The sequence below is a fragment of the Carya illinoinensis genome, chromosome 11, assembly GCF_018687715.1.
Source record: "Carya illinoinensis cultivar Pawnee chromosome 11, C.illinoinensisPawnee_v1, whole genome shotgun sequence".
Taxonomy (NCBI): Eukaryota; Viridiplantae; Streptophyta; class Magnoliopsida; order Fagales; family Juglandaceae; genus Carya; species Carya illinoinensis.
In genome coordinates, this window is record NC_056762.1 from 13,589,538 (window position 1) to 13,606,086 (window position 16,549).

Sequence of the window (16,549 nt, forward strand, 5' to 3'; positions counted from 1 at the left end):
CAACTGTGCAGGTCATGTGAAAAATATTGGTTCTTAACCAATCGTCCCCTGAATCGCCCTTGGGAGTTAGTAGACTCTTGCAAACGACCAGAGTCTCATGACCATCTCCATACAACACATCATCAGTCTCATCATCGTCATACACGGGCTCGCCAATCTCCTCAATCTCGTCTACCACGTTTTCCTCAATCAACAAATTTTTGCCCTTTTGATTAGCAGGCTTCCTGCAATCAGTCGCTCTATGCCCCTGTTCACCACAACGAAAACATCTGATAGCAGGGTTAGAATTACCCTGCGGTGGTTGCTGGACAGGACGGGAATCCTGAGGGCGAACTGGCCGACTATTTTGATCACTCCTGATCACTGGTCTCCTATTTTGCTATTTTTTAATAGCAAGTGCACGCTGGTAGGCCTCCGAAACATTCCATAGTGAGTGAAGGCTGAGGACATCTTGCAAGGGCTGGCGCAAACCCCCCAAATACCGTGCCACCATTTGCTCCTCCGTCTCAGATAAATCGTTCTGAGTGACCAATTGGTAAAACTCCTCCGTGTAATCATCGACTGATCTCACGTCCTGCCTCAACGTATGAAGTTGCTGAAACAAGGTTTGCATGTAGTTGAAGGGAAGGAAGTGACCCTTCATCTTCTTCTTCATCTTCTCCCAATCAATGATCTTGGCCTTGCCCTATCTGTCTCGTGAACGTCACAACTGCTCCCACCACACAGATGCTCTGCCCTTTAGTTTGATGGCGATCAGTTTCACTTTCACACAATTAGGGACTTCCTTATAATAAAAAATACGCTTCACTTCGTTAATCCAATCAACAAATCCCTCGGCCTGTAATTTACAAGAAAACTCGGTCATATCGACCCGAAAACCGAGGTCTCCATGACGCTTCTCCTGACCACGGTGCTCCAGGAATAGAGCATGATTGTGATATGGGTTTTCTAAAGTGGAATTAGAATCGTGATCAGAGGCCTCATGATCCTCGAAATCCTGCACCGCCAGGCATTGGGTTAATTCTGCGACTTGCCTCTGCAAATCCTCAATCATTGCATCCTGGACGCTGCGATCACAGCATTGGGCTTTCTCATTCGGAACCTGCCCACGATGACCATGACCACGACCACCAACCATTGAAACGGATGAAATTTCCCAAGAAGATGTTGAAGCTCTGATGCCAACTAGTGCCGGACTGAATAACGATTATCCTGCAGGCTAGTTCCAGTAGATGATTCACAAGGAATAACAGGAGAAAATCGCCCAAAAACACAGAGAGAAAAATCTCTAGGGTTTAACTGAATATTATCAAATCAAGCAATATCAAAAATCAGTTCACAAGCCGGACTGTTATAGCCAAAAATCGTGTTTATCCGAATTTTGCCAAAAATAGAAAAATTCCTAAAATCAGTCCAAATTGAAATTCAAAATAAAATAAGTAATCTGCAAAAAATCCGGCCCAAATCGGGTTTAAAATGACTTCCTAACTTACAAACGAAATATTACCATAAATAATAAAAAATAACTAAAACTAGTGATTTGGAGGGGAAAACAGCAGAATTTGAGGTCGAAAAAAGGGCACATGGAGCTATGCTTAATGTGGCAGCGTGCGCGCTGAAAAGAGCTTTCCAAATTGGGGTCTTATATGCGATTCCGATGCTCATAGCCAAAGTTATGGCCAAAAGACTGAAACACACTCAAAACGGCCCCAATTAGGAACATATCACAATCAATTCCCGCCTTTGCGCTGATCTGCCAACTCATGGTATCTCAGCGCCATCAAGGTGCAATCCGACAGCTCAACATCAACTGTCTCGAATCCCCCTGCATCACTTGTGACAGTAGGTTGGATCCTTATCAGATTTTTTAGGCCATGTGCGAGCAGATACTGAGAATTTTGAAGATATTTGAGTAAGGGCACATTTATGAGTTTCTTACCTGTTTGAACTCTGTATATGATGTAAATCAAGTTCAGGTTTGGTGGAAAGAACTTCTCTCATCTCTTTAAGAGGTGTTTGCTTATGTTCAGAGTGAGGAGAGTTACCTAGAAGTCAGTCTTCATTCTCCCTCTACGGAACAATATGCATTATTGCACATATGAAGGTCCTAGCAAAGGATTTTCTAGAATTGTGATGGAAGAAAGGCTAATGATGCTCCATGGGATGATAAGGATATGCTTTTGTGATCATTCTAATTGGTCAATGCATGCACAAGAAAGCTGTTTGAAGCATCATGGCCATCCTACTAGAGGTAGAGGTTGTTTTGATGGTGCCACTCAACCTTAGGCGACTGTACTCATGTTGAGTCTTGGTGCTAGAATTCTCAGAAAGGATCAGGTAGAAAAACTTTCTCTGAACTAGAGCCATCAACCAATGTGTCCTGTTCTTTTTGCTTGTTTAGGTAATTTGGCTTTGTTATTGGATGTAAACCTCACTAAAAATCCTGTTCATTATGATGATCCTTCGATATGGGAGCGTCTGACCTTATGACTGGTTTATTATCTTTATTCTTTACATACTATCTCTGTTCAGACAAGGAAAAAGCTAGATGGATGATGGCTCCTTTGCATCAGTATCTGGCAGTTCAATTTCTGTCACCCGTATTTCTCTTCACTATTAACTCTCTTTGAATCTCAAGCTGACTTTCTTCTTACTCGGACATCTCTTCAATTGGAGAGCAATAGTGAAGAGAAGACATCTATGAACCCTAAGCATTATCTGTGCCTTCTTTCCTAGAACAGGATGACTGACAACCACAACTAATTGTTAATGACTAGTGTGAACCACCAGTAAAAGAGTACAACTATTCTTTCTCTCTGCACCCTGTCATGCTTCGTCTCCTCATTTAGGTAACCCTTTCTTCCTATTGCACTACGTAAAGGAGTTCTTTTTACTCAATGCTGTCTTTTTAATTTTGCTTCTTACGAAAATCTTTTACCATCGTATTCCACTTTTGTCTCCAAGTTGTCTTCTACATTTATTCCTGGAAGTTTATGAAAGGCTGTTGGGGGTCCAAGGTGGAGGGAAGCAATGTAGGAACAGATTAAAGCACTTCACAAAAATAACACATGGGACCTTGTTGAATTACCTAGAGGGAAAAAAAGCAGTAGGATGTGGCGTCTGTTCAGAGTGAAGGAATTGAGTGTTTACTCCAGACACCACAAGATTACAACCATTCTCTGCTCCCTGTAACGTAGGGACAAACCCACGAATTTTAATACAGATATAAAAAAACTAAATATTATTATTTGAACCGGATACTTGTTCAATGAATAAAAACTATTAACCTCATGATCAAATAAAAAAATGTCCAAAGCTAATATAATTAAAATCTGTAAAAAAAAAAAATGTTAAACTTGAATTAACTAGTGTATAATTTGAGAAAATTCATATATTAGCAAAAATTATTATTTACATTCACATATAGAACTTGGCAAGATTCTAATTTTTTCCTGTTTTTATTATACTTTTTAATTTATAAAAAAGCAAAAATATAGAAAAAAGATATTAGAAAGTTTTCTTTTAAGAAAATTAAATCATTGGGACCTAATGGTAATATATAGGAAAAAAAGATATTATAATTTTTTCTTTTTAATATATATTTTTTTTCAAAAATCCTTGGCGGGGTGGGGGTAGGGCCCCCCTACTCGATTGGATTCATCCTTGCTATTGTGCATCGTCTTCTGATTCAGGTAATCCTAGTGCTACTTGTAGGCTAGACCCATGTTGGGTCTTTGATAATGTAAATCTTCACATTTCACGTTATAAGAAGTTGGATCTTTTACTCAATTTCCTATTTTTCACTTTGTTACTTGCCAAAAGCTTTCGCCATCCTATCAGTATCCACTTTTATCTCCAAATTGTCTTCTATATTTATCCCCCAACGCTTATTAAATGCCTTAGGGGATCCAAAGTGGAGGTAAACAGACCAGGAAGTGATGAAAGCTCTTCGCAAAATTAACACACAGAACCTTGTGAATTTCCTAAAGGAAAAAATGGTAGGATGTAAATGGGTATTCATGGTAAAGCATAAGGCTGATGGATGTGTGGAGAGAAGGCTAAATTGGTGTTGAAAGGTTTTAGCAGTTTGATGTGAAGAATTTCCTATGTTGAGATCTAGAGGAAGAAGTATAAAGGAGCTTCCACTGGCCCTCAATTATCATCAACCATGTGTAAGCTAAATAAGGTCCTATATGGGCCAAACAGTCTCTTAAGGCATGGTTTGAGAGGTTTTCCCAAGCAATATAATGAAGTGGTCGTAAACAAGGTTAGGCTGATCGTATACTGTTCATGCGGGCTACCAAACATACGGGCAAGGTTACTGCTATGATTGTTTGTGTGACATGGTGTTGACAAGGAATGATGATGAGGTTTTTCAAAGGCTAAATAAATATCTGGCTAGTGAGTTTGAGATAAAAGACTTGGGAAGTCCGAAGTATTTTTTGTGTATTCAGATAGCAAGATTAAATTCGAGACGTGTTATTTTTGGCTCCCAGAAAAATTATCTCTGATCTACTCAAGAAAACAGTGATGCAGTTGACACCCTGTAGAACAAAATAAAAGGTTATAAGAAGTTGACGGGAATATAATGGATGATGGCAGATGCCAAAGATTGGTTGGAAGACTAATTCAGCTATATCATACTCGTCCAGACATTGCCAAGATGGTGAGTGCGGTGAGTCAGTTTATGTGCTTGCCAAAGGACCTCATATGGAAGTGGTCACTATCTGAAATCTTCACATGGTAAAAGTTTGTTATTCTCACCTAGTCACAAAAAATGATCAATTGAAGACAGAATCATATCCATATGTAGATTGGACTGGATTATTTACAGATTGGAGATTTACCTCAGGTTATTTTATATTTGTGGAAGATTATTTGGTATCTAATGTGAAGACAGAAGAACAACTTGCAGATATCTTAACAACCTGAGTATCTAGTAGTGTCTTTCACACAGCTTTATGCAAATTGAGCAAGTGAGATATCTTTGCCTCAGCTTGAGCGGGGGAGTGTTAACATATTTGATATTTTCTATTATTAAGGGCATATGTGTATTTATTATGTCTTGGGACATTAATAAAAAATAAGCTAAAATTTTTGGGTTCTTTTTCCTGACAATTATATTTCTATTCCTATTATACTTTCTATCATTAGTATTTGTTGTTACTCAGCTAAATATGCTAATATTCCTCCATATATGACAGGAATTTGGGCCAAAATTATTTGACAGGTAACCTGTCTGCATCCATTGGCAATCTAACTCGCATGCAATACCTGTAAGCCCCATAAATGTTTATCAAAACCCTGTTACATGGTGCATCTAATATGGGTTAACCTTTTGCCTTTTCTCCTCTTCAATAAATTAGGAGTTTTGGCATTAATGCATTATCAGGGGAGCTTCCAAAGGAGCTTGGGAATCTTTCTGATTTAATATCATTGTAAGTTATCATAATTTTTCATTTTGTACGCCATCTATGTGCATCTTGGTTTTGCTGCTCTCTTTTACAGATGTTAATTGTCTTTTTAAATTCCGTCCTTTCTTCTCACTGCCTTCATTTTTGGACAGTAATAGGTTTGACAAAAGGTAATCACAAAAATGGAAATTTTGTACTGTTTGAATATTTAGTTGTAATTAGTGTATATTATGAGGGTATAATAGTCATTGTATGAATATGTATAGTCTGACAGCAATCAATGAATATACAACAAAAGTATTTTTCTCTCTCTGTTTTTGTCTTCATGCTATCAGAAGACTATTCTGGTGGTGGTTCTGCAACGGAGTTAGTGGTGGTTGTTGGTGGTTAGTGGCTGTGCATAGGGGCTCTGTGTGTGTCCTTTTTCTTTTCAGCTGGAAGTTTTCTTTTCCAAATTGTTTCTAGTGACAAGAGGGTGTTATCTCCGGTAATGGACACTGGAATCGAGCTCACCGGCGTGGTCTGTACACTCCAGTGAGTTTCCCGTCTCGACTGCCGGAAGGGCTGTTTATCGCAGGCCGAACTTGAAGTCTCAAGGCGTTTGGTTGTAGTTCTCCAATATCCTATCCTCAACTGTGCATGCCCCCAACCTAGAGTAAGAGCCTATTCCTATCTGCAATAGCACCTGTTTTGTAATAGGAATACGGTAACCTTGGTTCCCTTATCCCTGGTTAGGACAGCTTATTCTCGGTTTTCAGTTTTTCTTTGAACTGGATACAGCCAAACCCGATACGGGCCGGTTCAGACCCAAAAATTGCTTGTTTCGACCGGTACAATCTGTTTTCAACCGGTATAGATCCAAGATTTGGTTTTTAAGCTGGGTTTCTATTTTTCCAGCTTGTATTTGTTCAGTTTTCATCCATATTTTCATATTTTTCTCCATGGCAGCGAAGTTTGAGTCACTATCTATTGCACCAAATGTTAATATGCCTATGACTACAGTGAAGTTGAATGGAAAAAACTATATATTGTGCTCAAAATCTGTTCAAATGTTTTTGAAAGGCAAGCTTCTTGGTCGTACCCACTTGGTTGATCCAATGCTTGACTCGACTAGTTCTACATTTGCTCAATGGGAGCAAGAAGATGCTCAAATTTGCTCCTTGATGTTGGCTAGTATTGAGCCTAATATTTGTGCTAGTTTAGAGGCATCTCAAACAAATGTACTTGGGTGCTGGAAACACAACTCGTATTTATGAGTTGTGTCAAAATTTTTTGGGTTGGAACAATGTAGTTTGGATCTGGAAGAGTATTATTCTCAAGTAATGAGCATATGTGAAAAACTTAAAATTTATTAACCTATCACTTCTGATGTTTCAACTATACTAAAACATCATGAAGAGTTCAATGTTGTTTGGTTTCTTGTTGGCCTAAAACCTAAGTATGAGTCGGTGCGCTCTCAAATTTTGGCAAGCCCACAACTTCTCTCATTTCTTGATGTGTTCTCCTGACTTCAGTGAGCCACATTATCTGGATAGGGACCTCAGTTGTTTTCTAATCAAAATAATGAGAAATCTGCTTTAGTTGCCTCCTATGCTGCTCATAGTGGGCGTGGAGGCCGGAGTGGTAGAGGTGCACATGGGGCACGTGATGCCAGAGGTGACTGCACTCGAGGTCGTGAATCTTGTAAGTACAACCATTGTGGTAGCACTAATCACTCGGTGGACTATTGTTGGGATCTACATGGTAGACCATCTGGGTCCGCTAAGCAAGCCATTTGCCAAGATGTTACATCACATGCAACGAGTTCCAACTTGACTCCAAAGATGATTAGCATATCGAAGGATGATTATGACTAGTTTTTAGTCAAACAGACAGCTTCATCTTTTAGAGCTACTCCAACCCAACCAGGTACAACATCTGCATGTTTTTGTCTCATCTACTCAAAATCCATGGATCATCGATTCAGGAGCTAATGAACATCTGACCAGTTTGTCTCATTCATTATCTAAGTTTGGTACTATGTCATTTTCCTAGAGTGTTACTCTTGCTAAAGTTACAAGCATTGGATCCACCAAGCTCACCAATTCTATATCCTTGTCATCTGTTCTATACGCTCCTAGTTTTTCCTTTAATTTGCTGTCCATTAGTAAAATTACTCAAAATCTTCAATGTTTTGTGACCTTTTATCCCTTTGTATGTATCTTTCAGGATCTCAAGACGGGGAAGAAGATCGGTATGGGGTATGAAGCTGGTGACCTTTATTACCTTAATGTCAAGCAGTCACCCACTTGAGCACTCACTTCCTCATCATCATCCGCTTTTGGATGACATTGCCGCCTCGGACACCCATCTCTTTCTCTTTTGAAACGTTAAGTAGGAATCTTGGAAATGTGTCTCATTTTCCTTGTGAAGCATGTCAGCTTAGTAAACACAATCGTGGGTCTTTTGTACCTTGAGTTGATAATCGAGTATCTTATCCTTTTGCATTGGTTTACTCTGATATATGGGGACCAATCAATATTGTATCAAACAAGTTTCAGTATTTTGTTACATTTGTTGATGACTATTCTCGTATGATATGGTTTTTTCTGATGAAAGCACAATCTGAACTTCTTTCCATATTTAAAATCTTTCGAAAAGAAATTGAAACTCAATTTGGACAAAAAGTTTAAATTTTGTGTTCTGACAATGCTAAAGAATATCAATCTAGTGTCTTTGCTGATTACTTAAGCAATAAAGGAATGGTTCATCAAATTTCATGCTCTTATACACCCCAACAGAATAGGGTGGCTGAATGCAAAAATCGCCATTTGTTAGATGTAACCCGAGTACTTTTACTTTTCATGCATGTTCCTAAACGTTTCTAGAGTGATAGTGTTCTTATTGTGTGTCACCTTATCAATCGTATGCCTTCATCTGTCCTCAATGGTTCATCTCCCTTCTCCATCTTGTTTCCCTCAGTGCTATCTTTTTCTTTTCCTCCCAAAATCTTTAGGTGTGTGTGCTATGTTCATAACCTTGGCCCAAGATTTGATAAGCTTGATCCACGTGTTACCAAGTGTTTCTTTGTTGGTTATTCCCGAACTCAAAAAAGATATTGCTACTATAGTCCTGCTCTTAGACGTTACTTCAAGAGTGCTGATGTCACATTTTTTGAGTTAATACCCTATTTCTCAGACACCCCTTTGGCTGTTGAGTTGATCCTCTTCCATTACCTACTCTTACCATTTCTCCTCTACAATCATCCATTATTACCCAACCCTCTTTAGTGCCTTCTCTTGTACCTCTACAGGTGTACTTGCGTCGCTTATGGCCCTTAGCTCCCCTGCCTCCACTAACTTTGTCTTCGTCTTTAGATCCTGAGTTATCTAATGCGTCAGAATCTCCACCTATTGCTCTATGAAAAGGTACTCGTTCTTGTGTTACTCAACATCCTATTAGCCAATATGCCTCTTGTCATGCCTTGTTTCCATCTTTTTCATCTTTTACTTCTCAACTTTCAAAATTTTTTGTTCCTAAAATAGTACAAAATGCTTTATCTGATCCAGGATGGATGACAGTTATGGAAAATGAAATGGATGCACTTCACCATAATGGGACATGGGATCTTGTTCCTCTATTGCTGGGAAAACAACTTGTTGGCTGTAGATGGGTATATGGTATATATAGTCAAATTTCATCCTAATGGTTCTGTGAAACGACGGAAAGCTCACTTGGTTGCTAAGGGTTACACCCAAATTTATGGCATTGACTATGATGAGACTTTCTCTCCCATTGCCAAAATTTCATCTGTTCGGGTATTAATCTCTCTTGCTACTAATTTGGATTGGCCCTTACTTCAGTTGGATGTTAAAAATGCATTCCTACATTGTGACTTAAATGAGGAAATGTATATGGAGCAACCACCTGGGTTTGTTGCTCAGGGGGAGTGTCAAGATACTGTGTGCAAGTTAAAAAATGCATTATATGGTTTGAAACAATCTCCTCGAGCATGGTTTAGGAGGTTCTTTGATACTGTATTAGCATTTGGTCTTCATAGATGTCAAACAGATCACTCGGTATTGCATCTAAATAGTGATACTGGTCATATCTTATTGGTTGTATATGTAGATGACATTGTAATTACTAGAAGTGACTCAGTTGGAATCGCTAGGCTGAAAAAAATTTTACATAATCAATTTCAGACAATAGATTTGGGCAAACTTAGATACTTTTTTGGAATCGAAGTTAGTAGATCTAAAAAAGGTATTAACTTATCTTAGAGAAAATATGTATTTGATCTTTTGGAAGAAACTGACATGTTAGGTGCACAGACACTCTTAAGGATCCAAATCGTAAACTCTTGAAAGAGGAAGGGGAGTTGTTTGGAGATCTAGGTCGGTATCAAAGACTTGTCGGAAAATTAAATTATCTGACTATCACTAGACTTGATATTTCTTATGTAGTGAGCATATTGAGCCAATTTCTATAAATGCCTAGGGTCTCACATTGAGATGCTGTAATCCATATTCTTTGGTATTTTAAGCGAGCTCCTGGCCTTGGATTGTTGTATAGATCAAATGGACATATTAGAATTGAAACTTTTTCAGATGCTGATTGGGTAGGATCTCCTTCAGATATAAGATCAACTACTGGATATTGTACTTTTTTGGAGGTAACTTGGTTACATGGAAGAGTAAGAAGCAAATAGTAGTAGCTTGATCTAGTGCAGAGGCTGAATATAGAGCAATGGCTCACATTGCTAGTGAGCTGACATGGTTGCAACACTTTCTTCAGGAGATTGGGTTTCCAGCTCTTGTCCCTCTTTAGTTATTTTGTGATAATCAAGCTGCAGTGCATATTGCGTCTAATCCTATGTTCCATGAGAGGACTAAACATATTGAGATTGATTGTCACTTCATTTAAGATAAGATATTCAGTGGCGACATTTCTACATCCTTTGTGAAGTTTGCTGATCAACTTGCAGATGTGTTTACCAAACCATTGTGTTATAGTCGGTTGAAGCTTATTTGTTCCAAGCTAGGTTTATATGATATATATGCCCCAACTTGAGGGGGAGTGTTAGAATACATAGTTGTAATTAGTGTATGTTATGAGGGTATAATAGTCATTGTATGTATATGTATAGTCCGACAGCAATCAATGAATATACAACAAAAGTATTTTTCTCTTTCTGTTTTCGTCTTCATGTACTAATCCATATTCAAGTTTGTTCTGTTGCTTCCTGCATCTTCTATACCTGATCTTGATGATGTTAGTCTTGGGAATCAAGTCTTTGGCTTATTATTTATCTACTGTTTTACTTGTAAAATTTGCAGTGGTTTTGGGTCGAATAACTTCTCTGGTTCTTTGCCATCTGAGCTTGGGAATTTAGTGAAATTAGAACAAATGTAAGTACAATTCCAACTTTCCATCTTCAGTGTAAGTTCTGCAAATCCATTTGATTGCATCTTGTAGCTGTGCCGATGACTTTAGAAATGGTTCTGATAAAGCTTCTGCAAGTATCAATACTGTGGCTCCAGATTATAAGAACTCTCTGAGAATAAATCTTATAACAGTGATAGTTCATGATACTGCATATGCAAGAATGTATGTGCAAAGAGTAAAAATGATGTTTCTTATTCACATTCTTGAGTAAATTAGCAGTGTCAGTAAGGAAGTAGAGATGACACAGCTATTGAAGAGAGTTGGTACCTGCAATTGCATTTATTTGATATTTAATTCTAGAAGCCAACCATGAGTGATTTTGATATTTTTTCTCTTAAAGAGTGGGCAACTTGAAGGGGATCTAATGAGGGCTTGACACCTGTCTTTCAATAGTTGAACTCCTTAACCGTTAGAATGAAATTTTCACAATCTGAGGATTGTATATCAAATATCAGTAGACTCACTCGAGTTGTTTACTCTGACAGCTACTTTGATAGCTCTGGAGTTAGCGGTGAGATTCCCTCCACATTTGCTAAATTGCAGAACCTCCAGAAAGTGTAAGAACTTGCTGACTACTACATTTCCTACTTCAAATCTTACTAGAATACATATACATGATAAATAAAACAAAATCCACTAAAATTGTTTGAGGAAATACATTTTTGTTCACAGTTGGGCATCAGACAATGAACTCACCGGCAGCATACCTGATTTCATAGCAACTTGGTCAAAGCTTATTTCCTTGTAAGACTATTCCTAGCCCTTTCGTTTCTGTTCTGATCATTCATGATCAATGAGGCTCAAGGTTTTGTTATGCTACAAAGTCAATATGAAACACTGTTGTTATGAGTTTATGATTGATAAAACTTAATGTTTGCTTTGTATATTCTGCATACACGATACATCTGTGCACAATTTATGATTAGCCCAAACCAAATGCTTTTGTAGGAGGCTTCAAGGTAACTCTTTCGAAGGTCCAATACCCTCAACATTTTCCAATCTGACTTCTCTTCAAGAGCTGTGAGTGTCTATATCTCTTATGTACTCTTTTTTCCATCTGGCACTTTGCAGATATGATAATCTTTTGTTTGATATAGGTTAATAAGTGATCTGTCTAATGGGAGTTCTTCACTAGCATTTATAAAGGATATGAAGTCTCTAACTCTCTTGTAAGGCAACACCAAAGCTTGTTATTTGGAATTTCCTATCAATTAATTTATTTGTTTTCTTTCTTTGTTTTGCTTTTCTAGAATACGGTATAACAATATAGTTACAAATGTTGCAGAGTGCTGAGGAATAATAACATTTCCGATTCAATTCCATCCAATATAGGAGACTACCAAAATTTGACACAGCTGTAAGTAATATACATTGATTGGCAACTCTTTAGGCACGTGTGTTGCTGGTAATCTGTTGGGTTGCATTTAAATTTGATCCCAAGTAATGGAAGCAGGAACCTCTCCGTTATTTATTAGGTTGGACAAGCCCAACCTGTTAAAAATCTAAATACTCATCCAATTTTGATATAATTGTCATGTTATTTTTCACAGTTTGTTGCTCATTTGTTCTTGTTGGGATGGTGTGTGGGACTTAAATTTTGTTGGCTAATGTTTCTTAAAGATTGTGTGTTAATTACTTGTAGATAGCTTTTTTGTCTCACAACTGGGTGATAATTACTTTGTTTATGACTGCACACGATAAATTATGTTACTTTTGTTAGGGATTTGAGCTTCAACAACATAGCAGGGCAGATTCCAGATTCGCTTTTCAATCTGAGTTCGCTTGCTAACTTGTAATATTCTACATTTGCTTAACTGCATATTCTACATTCATACTCTTCTTGGTATTAAAGCATGTACTATTGATTTCATTATCAGGTTTCTTGGAAATAATCTGTTAAATGGCACCCTGCCAGCACAAAAGAGAGTGTCTCTTCTTAACATGTAAGCGCCTAAGACATTATTTGCATTTCACAACATTATTTTCATTACAATTGAAATGGTTCCCTTTTGGTTGATAAAAATGTATAAGGTTTTTCTGAACCATCTGATGTGTGTGTATATATATATTTGTGTGTGTGTGTGTGTATATGTATAGGAACGATTTATATTCTATTCATTGTTGAGAGGTAGTACAGACTCCTATTCCTATTAACATATGCTCTCTTAGGTCAGCATTTTGAATAGCCATATGTAGCCACTACTTATATAGTCAGCTATAACAATCAGAATCGAGAAGAGACACGTACAAAGGGAGATCATAAATCCAAGTTTTGAATAATCTAATTTCTGATCTCCATGTAGTAATCTAATTATTACTCTGGATGATTAAATATTTCCTCTTTGCTTTTTGGCATTTCAGTATGTCCAAAAGCAATTTAAGAAAAGACTGAACTCTGATAACCACCAGATTGATTTGTATGGTCATATCCTAATGACCAATATAAATATGGATTTGAGGCTGCAGACTCATTTCAACTAAAACCTTGAAACTCAGTCGGCTTTTCCCTTTTTAGAACTGCTGTCATTACTTATTTGAAATATCAAAACTTTATCTAGCATAAACAAGAGTTGCAATTTAATGAAAAATAGCAGTAGTTTTTTTATTTTTCCATTTTCAACAATCAGGCAGCAAAAGCTAATTTTAAAGCATTAATGTCACATGTCTAATGACTAGTTTTGGTACTGAACGTGGCATTGTTACTATTTTTTTTTTTTTTTTTGATAAGTAAGAAGACAATTATATTAATACAAACGAAATAGGCATTGTTACTAATTTAATGGAATGCATTTACCAAACATTCTTGTTGTCTTATGCTTGCAGTGATCTGTCTTATAATAATTTAGTTGGAAGCTTTCCTTCTTGGGTCAGCCAAGAAAATTTACAGCTGTATGTTTACTATTCTTTACATCAGTATGTGTTTTTGGGCTTGAATGCCTTTTTCCTCATGATGAAGCTGACATTGGGATCTTATGGATTGTACTAATGCAGTAATTTAGTTGCCAACAACTTCACGATTGAAAGTTCAAACAGCAGGTAATATATCCTTTCAATATTTTCTACTTTTATGGATTATCATTTTTTTTTATTGAGGAGTGTAGATCATCAATAGTTCACTCTTTGTGACATTATTTTTCTTCACTAGTATTAAATTATAATTATAGATGGGAACCTATTTTGCTGCTACCTAGCATGTGAATCACATATCACGACCAGTAGAGGGGATAAATGTGGTCTTTCTTCTTCTTCTTCTTCTTCTTCTTTTTTTATTTTTTTATTTTTTTTTTTAAGTGGGAGCAGAGCATGGGTAGGTTAAAGGAAACGGTCACTTGAGTGGAGGCCAAAAAACTGTCCTATTAAGTATATTTAAGATAGCAAATCTGTCGATCACTTAATCTCTGATCTTCTCTTTCTATCACTTTTAATACTTTTATATGTCAGAGCAACCCATGCCTAAGATTGTTATGATTGTTTTCTGTTGTTTCTTCCTCTTTATGAGTGTTATATTCATGTGTTACAGGGTAACATTATTTATATTTCAATGCAAATAAATGAGGAACACACAAACATTTGCACATATCTACAGATTGTTAAAAACTTAGATCTGTGGAGGAGACTCTGTCACCAGCACCAACACCTCTGTAGTCATCAGTTACCAAAATATGTAATTTAAAGAATTCATTTTAGAATTAGAATGCCTTGGTAATCTATGCTCTCTTGATAGAGGACATAGATGTCATACCTAGGAGAGCAAATGGGACTATCAAAAGCAGTTGAGTACATGGAAAAGGGACATTCTGACTAGCATAAACTGAAAGAAGGTTAAAAAAGAAGAAAGAAAGAAAGAGACAAGTTATGTACAAAATTACTTCTGGTTCGACTTCTTAGGTAGGAATATTGGTTTCTTAAAGGACTAGCAGGGAGGATGGGTGTTTTGAAGAAGTTACTATTTGATGTGAAGGTGTTTCACTTTGTGTCAGAGGGTGCTGATGCTATTCGCATCATGCAAAGGAGCCAAAAGGTGGTGCAGGAGATTTTTGCTGGCACAACCATGGTGGCTTGGCTAGCAATCACGGTGGATGCGTGCACTCTGTTGGTGGGAGGTAAAGAATTCTTCAATACATTCCATGAACAGAGTAGATCATATTTGGCTCAAGGATGCACCAATTCAGACGGCCTTATATGGTGATGGTGGAATAGGGTTGTGGAGGTAGATGAGGCTTCATTGCCATCCCAGAAGGATTGGAAGAAAATCATGAACACTAGTTCAATTGAGCACAATGGTAGAACCAAAGCAATAGGGGCTGCACAAAAAGATTTTTAAGTTGTTCCAAAGAGCACTCCCTATCCTCAAAGCACCTATCATTTATTTCCATCCAGATACGCACCACATAAGGCACAAAGGAATCATTCTCCGAACTGCAGCCACCTGAGAACAACCATGAAGACCGTTCTAGGAAGCTAAGAGATCCACCACCCTCAAAGGCCCTAACCAATTCCAGATCTATTGAAAATCTCATCCCATAACGCCTTGCCACCTCACAATGGAATAGAAGATGATCCACGGATTCACCATTCTTCTTACACATGTAGCACCAATCCATGACAATAAGATCATGCTTCCTCAAATTGTCAATAGTCTAAGATTTTCCGAAGAGAGATGGTCCAAATGAAGAAAACAACTTTGGAAGGCACCCTACACTTTCAAGGAAAAGAAATAGGACTCTGAGATTACAAGACCTTGTAGAAAGATCAAACAGAAAACTACTTATAAAAAAAAAAAAAAAAAAAAGCAAACAGGATACTTTTTGCTTCCATTCGGCCTCCAAAGCATTCTATCCCCATCGTTACTACCAAAACTCATAGTATATATGACCTTCAGAGTTTATTTTGATTCCGCCATGTTTATACGAGGTGGAAATGAGGAAGCTACGGTCGTACAAGGGAGGTGTCGAGATGCTTTGTGATGTCTAGCTTTGGTAATAGGGGCGTGCAACATTAGGATTTTTGTGGAGGAAGAAGTGACCATTCGGACTAGTAAGATGCATCTCTTGTGATCCACCTCGTGTTGCAGTTGCATGGTCTCTAGAATTCCTCGTCATTAAAAAAAAAAAAAAAAAAATCCTCTCCTAGTAAAAACACGTGGATGGTTTTAACTGTAGTGCAAAGCAGAAAAGGATGGTGGTGTTACCGAAGGTGGCTCTGCAAAGGGTTGTGTGCAACACACCCTTTTTTTAATATGAAATGGCAATTGGAAGAATTGAAAGAGTTGGTGAATAGTCTGCAAGTTGATGTTGGCTTGGGCATGGATTTGAGATTGGAGCTTGGACCAATCCACGAAAAGGGTAAAAATAAGGCCACAAGCATGATTGACCCAGTTACTCTTAATGGTCATGATAAATTCTTGGGCCATGCTATTGTTAACAGACCCAAACCCGTTGATAAGGGGAAAGGTAAAAATAAGATTGGGGCAAGCTTTAGATAGATAACTTGGCAGGTATGATGGGTTAAGGGAAGTGTTAGGCAACTGGTATTTGAAGTTGGTTCTTCTTCCTTTGGTTGTCAGGCAATCATGTCGGTGAGTGTTTTAGCTTTAGATCTGAGTAGCGCATGGTTACCTCTGTTAGAATACATAATTGTAGTTAAGTGTATGTTATGAGGGTATAATGGTCATTGTATGTATATGTATAGTTGGACAGCGGTCAATG

At 37.6% G+C, this 16,549-nt stretch overlaps 1 protein-coding gene across 5 annotated transcripts in view; it reads left to right on the forward strand.

Annotated features, from left to right (window-relative positions):
• LOC122280917 (probable LRR receptor-like serine/threonine-protein kinase At1g56140) overlaps window positions 1-16,549 on the forward strand; it is a 73,645-nt gene that overhangs the window by 28,634 nt on the left and 28,462 nt on the right. Inside the window, exons 5-16 of one of the 5 annotated variants that reach the window (XM_043092040.1) lie at window positions 5,205-5,276; window positions 5,367-5,438; window positions 10,733-10,804; window positions 11,327-11,398; window positions 11,514-11,585; window positions 11,790-11,861; window positions 11,939-12,010; window positions 12,127-12,198; window positions 12,562-12,633; window positions 12,719-12,784; window positions 13,665-13,730; window positions 13,833-13,877. In XM_043092040.1, coding sequence (XP_042947974.1) covers window positions 5,205-5,276; window positions 5,367-5,438; window positions 10,733-10,804; window positions 11,327-11,398; window positions 11,514-11,585; window positions 11,790-11,861; window positions 11,939-12,010; window positions 12,127-12,198; window positions 12,562-12,633; window positions 12,719-12,784; window positions 13,665-13,730; window positions 13,833-13,877 — 825 coding nt within the window. Of the gene's footprint in view, window positions 1-5,204; window positions 5,277-5,366; window positions 5,439-6,119; window positions 7,323-7,622; window positions 7,655-8,965; window positions 9,212-10,732; window positions 10,805-11,326; window positions 11,399-11,513; window positions 11,586-11,789; window positions 11,862-11,938; window positions 12,011-12,126; window positions 12,199-12,561; window positions 12,634-12,718; window positions 12,785-13,664; window positions 13,731-13,832; window positions 13,878-16,549 lie in introns of those variants that run through there. The other 4 variants (XM_043092042.1, XM_043092044.1, XM_043092043.1 and 1 more) reach the window with 4 other exon arrangements.